This window comes from Cavia porcellus, unplaced genomic scaffold (genome assembly GCF_034190915.1).
Source record: "Cavia porcellus strain 051 isolate PalLab524CR breed Dunkin Hartley unplaced genomic scaffold, mCavPor4.1 scaffold_17, whole genome shotgun sequence".
In the NCBI taxonomy this organism is placed as follows: domain Eukaryota; kingdom Metazoa; phylum Chordata; class Mammalia; order Rodentia; family Caviidae; genus Cavia; species Cavia porcellus.
This window is the reverse complement of record NW_026947500.1, coordinates 48,988,767-48,995,236: the sequence shown is the minus strand read 5'-3', so window position 1 is coordinate 48,995,236 and position 6,470 is coordinate 48,988,767. Positions and strand designations below refer to the sequence as shown.

The window sequence follows — 6,470 nt, the reverse complement described above, 5'->3', positions numbered from 1 at the left end:
AACTATATAATATTTCTACTTTGAAATTGATGGAAGACTGCTGTGTCCTGAAACATGTCTCACCTTTGTAAGAGGTGCATATTTTCTGGGAAAGAATTTATATTTTAGGTCTGGAAGTATACGTTAGTGTAGAGCACTTGCCTAGTATGTGTGATAAAACTCATGTTTTATCACCTGCACTGTAAAAAAAGTTTTATCCTATGGTTTATAAAAATGTTTATATAAAAATGTATAAATCAGTTTACTGGCTAACATCTGAATACTATCAGCTGCCTAACAAAAATTGATAAACTGTATTTCTGAATTTTATATTAATATTTTAATTTTAATCATCTATGCATTATTAAGTGGTATTTCTATATTGCTAAAGTTGTTTTGATTATTTATTCCCTGACATTTCAGAAGACCTGTTGCTATAGAGATTTGTGATTTTCTGTTGGTTCTACAATGCCATTTTAAACAGTGTAAATACTGTTAGTTGTGTCTTTGCACATGTTGCAATTTTCAAAATTTGAATCCACATTTAGAAACTGTAAACACTTTCCTTCATATCAAAAATGAACCAACACTAAAATGTGTTTATTTTTCAATATCGATACTTATCCATTGATACCAAGTTTAATATTGTCTCTACTACCTTTAAAACATACTCAAGTTGTGTTGTACAAGTGAGATTTGACCTAGTAATCTAAAATTCATTTGCTTTTATGTCCTTTGTGTTAATGACCTCGGTTCAATGAGGAAACCAGGTGAATAGTCAAGAAAGTGTTGCAGCTTCTTGATTTAGCTGATTATTTCCTAGTGGTATAAATGAGCTTTTTCCTGCACCTCCTGTGCATGGTTTATTACTTTTGGTTTTCTGCTTGTCACAGTTTTTGGTCAATGGACTTGTTTATAATCAGTTTCATACCATTTTGCCACTTTCCCATGCCTCAGAAACTTCCTTTAACCCTAGTACAAGAGGTCCAGGATTTGCTTTCATATTCAGAATGTGAAACAAACATTGCCATAGAAAAACCTAGTTCTTGTCAATGGTCACAGGAACAAAAGGTGAATTTTTTCCTTGCATTTCTACCTGTTAAGATTTCTGTGTGAATGCTCACATGATGAATTTTTCTTGGCATCCATATCTCCTTCTTCTATATTCAGGTATTTTCATCAGTTTCATTTTAAGAACAATAAATGTGGGAAAATGTGAATACTGATAGTAAAGAATGAAAGAAGAATAAAGTAGTCAATCAATTAAAAGACAAAAAATTTCAGAGAGGAAAGAGAACTTTAAGAAGTCTACACAAACGTATGTTTTCTAAAACCAGCACACTGTCAAGTGTACCAAACCCCGGTCATTCCAGCCTGTCCTCAGATACTTCAAATGCAGACAGTTTCATTTATGGTTTGTGGTGCTAATAAACAATAACTAGCTAAAGTCCACCTTAAATTTTAAATGTACCCCTTTTATTTTACCTACACAGCAATGCAGGATGATATGAACCATTATATTACAGATATTGGAAATGAGACCAAAATGTTCAACAGCTGTTCAACACTGCAGAGTTCTTAAATGGCCATTTGACCTGTAGCAGAGCTTCAGGTTTCACCACTGTGCCCCACTCCCGCTCCTGATCTCTCCATATACAGCAACATGACTGGTCAGAATTATAGCACAACATCAGAATTTATCCTTTTCAGCTTCTCAGCCTTCCCACACCAGCTGCTGCTGGCCCTCTTCCTGCTTTACCTGCTGATGTACCTGTTCACACTGCTGGGGAACCTGCTCATCATGGCTACTGTGTGGACAGAACGCCAGCTCCACACACCCATGTACACCTTCCTGTGTGCCCTCTCCATCTCTGAGATCCTGTTAACCATCACCATCACACCACGTATGCTGGGTGACCTGCTCTCTACCAATCACTCTATCACCTTTGTGGCCTGTGCTGCCCAGACCTTCTGCTCCTTCACGTTTGGCTATGCCCACTCCTTCTTGCTCATGGTCATGGGTTATGACCGCTACGTGGCCATTTGCCATCCTCTGCGCTACAATGTGTTCATGAGCCCCACTGTTTGTGCCCACCTTGTGGCCTGGTCCTGGGCTGGTGGCTCAGCTGTGGGGATGATAATGACATCAATAGTTTTTCACCTCACCTTCTGTGAGTCTCATGTGATCCATCACATTTTCTGTCATGTGTTTTCCCTCTTAAAGTTGGCCTGTGGCGACGAGATGGGCTCTGTCACCATAGGTGTGATTCTGGTGTGTGTCATTCCCTTGATAAGCAATTTAATCCTCATCATCCTCTCCTATGTCTTCATTGTGGCTGCTATCTTGAGGATTCCCTCTGCTGAGGGCCGGCACAAGACCTTCTCCACCTGTGTATCTCACCTCACCGTAGTGATTGTGCACAATAGCTTTGCTTCCATGATCTACCTTAAGCCAAAGGGTCCCTATTCTGTATACACCGACACTCTGATGTCCACTACCTATACAGTTTTCACCCCCTTCCTCAGCCCAATCATTTTCAGCCTTAGGAATAAAGAACTGAAAAATTCCATCAATAAATACTACAGAAAACTCTGTCTGCAAAACCCCTAATGATCAGGCTTTGGGTGGTGAAATATGGTAGAGAAAGCATATAATCTTCACAGAACTTTTGAAAGGATTTAAGTTTGTGGAAAGACCCACATCAGCTGGTTTTTAACAGGTACCAGCTGTTATTTCCCTCAGCTTCTTTTTTAGGCTCAAGCAATCATGATCATCTATTTTTGACCAGGTATGATGGAATCCCTCCCATTGTTTGTGCCTACCATGTTGTTATTGGTCTATAGGCATGTGGAAATTACCCTATGGACATATGAAAGCTATGTACATGTTGCACATAACAAAGCAGAAGGCTAATAATAATCATAAGCATCATGATCTGTCAAATACTTTCTATGTATCCAGAAATATATTCTATGCTATATCAAAATAATAATTTTAATTAAGAGAATTATACAAGAAGCATTAACCTATTCTTTCCAAAGACAACTGTTTTAATCAAAGCATGTATCATTAAAGTATATATACAAAAGCATGTATAATCAAAGCATGAGAACAAAGGCTGACAGTTACATTTTGAAACTGTTTCTAAGTTCTTGCAATTGTAACCCATTGGCTCATAGGTTCCATCATGTGCCACATGTATCAAAGACTCGCCAGTCTCCAATCTGAGCTCACTAACACATAGCAGTAACCCATCACTGTCAGCTAACCACACCCTTCATAAAGGTAATCTTTATAATTGATCCCCAATCTTTTGTACAGTGAGACAGCTCCAGCATTCTCAGTGCATGTGTCTCTACCATGTGTGCATTAAAGGTCTTCTGGTTGTTGCCTTTCTTCTCATTATTTCTACACCATTAAATGGAGTCCCAAAAATACTCAGTGATGAACATCTTATAAAGTCAGAGTGCATTGTAATTTTTTACCCAAATTGAATTACAATAATTTTTTACAAATTTAGAATTGATAACTCTTAAGTTGAGTGGTAAGAATTGTTTTAGTTCAATTAGCAGAGATCTCTTGTAAAATGGATTTTGAAAATGACAAAATCTTATCTATAATGAGCAGGTATTTTTGTATTTTCTCTTAAGAATGCTAGCAAACTTTATATCTCCTACTTTCATTAAATTTTCAGTTTGATTATCCCTATATACTCATCACCTATTTAGACCTTTTTTTTGTTTGTTTTTGGTTAGTATCTATTGTGTATCCTGGGTAAATTAAGCTTCATCCTTTTACGAGTTATGGAGTGGTCTCTGAGGCATCACTGCCATAGGACTGAGAAGTTGCTTTTTGAGAGATGGACTCAAATCCTTCTCTGGGTTTGGGTCCATGATACAGCCAGACAAAGCACACTGGCACCCATTCTGAAAGACATAAGCATACATTCAATCCCAAATTAGCACTGAACTGGCTTTGATGGTCCAGTATGAAGATCTTTTCAAAAGAATATTTTAGCCTTTATTGGAGTTCATTGTCTTTCTGCTATGGTAATCCCGTTTTTGTAAGAATTTAAAATTGTTTTATTAGTATATACTGCCAACTGAAACTTATGATGTGAACCCCCCCCCGCCTTTTTTGAATTTTAAATTGTGAGCACATTTAACCATTTTTAGACCTGAGGATTATAAGTAATTTTTGTGATAAGGTACAGAGTGGAGGAAAAAACCCTGAATTTTGTATTTAGGCACTTTGGCCTCTCCTTTGGCATTGTGGTTTCATCACAGGCAGTGGCTCCTGTCTCCCTGCCTGGAGGGGGTGGGCATGGCTGGCTGGTGTGTATGGAGAGATCTCAGGCTGCCATGGGCCACAGGCATACACAGTGTTGCTTCCAGTTGATTCCAGTGCTGGAAGCTTGTATTCCTGTTCCAGCTTGGAGGCCCTGCTGCTGTTGGGGATCTGAGTGGGGGCAGTGCTGGCACTTGGTAAACTTCTGATGCATAAAGCTCAGGTGCTGATATGAAAACCCAGGGAAGCTATGGCACTCCAGTGCCAGGTACCACCTTTCCAGAGCCTTGTCCTGCCCTCTTGGGCCCTGGCTGAGTGCTACAGTGCCACCAGTGGGCCAGCTGTTGAAAACCAAGGCAGACTCCCATGGAATTTGCTTCTCAAACATAGGAGGTAGGGCTGCAAAACCCAACTCCATGGTACAGGTACCACCTCACCAAATCAGGCCAGGCCAGGCCACCACAGTGAAATTCTCAGTACCTTACCCCATTTATTTGTGGTTTTGGAAGTAAAAGCCTGAATTGGTTTATTTGGACCCTGCTGAATACAAATCAAATCAGTGGATGTTCTGTGTGATGAAAGAATCTCCCTTCATGCCCTTGTGCCTGCTAAATTGATCTGAACTGATCAAATATTCACATATCAGAAACAGTAGCAAAGACATCATCTCTGATTAACAGATCTTTCTAATGGCTACATTTTTAACAGCATTGCCAGAGGCCTGATGTGTGCACAATTCAAAAAATTTTTCCACGAACAAATAATAATTCCCTAGCCTTTGACATTTGTTAGTTATTCCTTTCCAATCTGTCATCTTAGAAGTTTTATAAAACCCATGGCAAACAGGCTGAGAGGGAAATACGGAAAGCACCCTCATTGTTTGGTGGAGCTGCAGTGGGCATCTCCAGAGGCTTTTCTGGAACAAGTAGGCCTTCCAAATCAATTTTCAGTTGACATCCCGTGGCCCAGAGATATCACTTTGTACACTTTGGACAGACAATAGAAGATTTTGCTAAAGGGACAGATTGTGGCTCTGTTGCCCCCACAGGTGCAGTAGCACAACTTTTGGCCAAATCCTCTTCTGCCTCCCTGCAGTGAAGACAAGTAGCTGTGCAGTTATCCCTTTCTTTAGCCTGTGAACTGATAGTATGAGCGATTATAATTTGCCTCAGACTATTGGGGATTCAAAGTTCAGTAACCCAGTAGATATGTCAAAACTCATCCATGTACTCACCTGACAGTCTGACTTCTTTTAGTGCCAACTACAAAAGAGAAAGAGAAAACTTCTCTACTACCTAAGAGGTGGAATTTTTAAACTGCAAGACAGCAAAATTTCTCTGAGCCGAAAAAGTGGAGATAGCTGTTTGTGGTTTAGTTAAAGGCACTGGGTGTTGTAAAACAGATATCACAGAAAAGTTCCACTCTTTCAAAAAAGAGTTATCCCCCTCTCTTTCTTATCTAATTGAGCAAAGCCAGAAAGCTTAAATTGTATCAAGGTTTCTATTGTTCTGCCATCTTTCTCTTGCTAAGGACTCAATTTTAAAATATTGCTCTGGGAGATGCAGAAAAGACGGCATATAGATAACAGCCTGGTACAGAGGCTCCCTGAGATAGTCAAGTTAGATTCCAAAAACCATAGAGCGTGGGGAGTCCAAAACAAAGGGAGATAGATCCTCCCCACCCAGGAAAAAACTAAACTGAGAGAAACCAATTAAATATACAGCCCCGGTGCTACTATTGCAATAGCTACATTCTTGGTGCTTCTGCTGCAGAGCTTGAACTCACACAGTCAAGATTTACCAAGCTACCTGAAAGCCCACTGCTGCTTCAACTCACTGGAGATGCACTGGAGCACTGAGAATGGGATTCAGTGAACCGAACAGGGAGCTGAGCTGGCAGGGAACCTGCACTGACCTGCAGTGAGTCAGGGGAATAAAACCCTTCCATAGAAAAAGGGGCTCCAACAGATGACATTCTGGGACCAGGAAGACTGGCCAGAAAAGGGGATGCAGTGACTTCAGTCAGCTGCTGCTTTCTCAAGTGGGATTTGTGGGAGTGCTCTAGACTGAGACCCAATAGTCCCTATACCGGGCAGCACACCCAAATGCAGTGAAGCTCTCAACAGGTTGACTGACCCAGTGGGGAGGGCCCAGCATACTCTGCCCTGGTCTGTACCTCCATAGTATACTGCTGTGGGTGGGAG

At 40.4% G+C, this 6,470-nt stretch overlaps 1 protein-coding gene across 1 annotated transcript; it reads left to right on the top strand.

Annotated features, from left to right (window-relative positions):
• The first annotated feature begins 1,642 nt into the window (after nucleotides 1–1,642).
• LOC100728026 (olfactory receptor 10H28-like) lies at nucleotides 1,643–2,590 on the top strand. Its single transcript, XM_003464236.1, has one exon. It carries the CDS (start codon nucleotides 1,643–1,645, stop codon nucleotides 2,588–2,590), a length of 948 nt encoding a protein of 315 aa, XP_003464284.1.
• The last annotated feature ends 3,880 nt before the right edge of the window (nucleotides 2,591–6,470 follow it).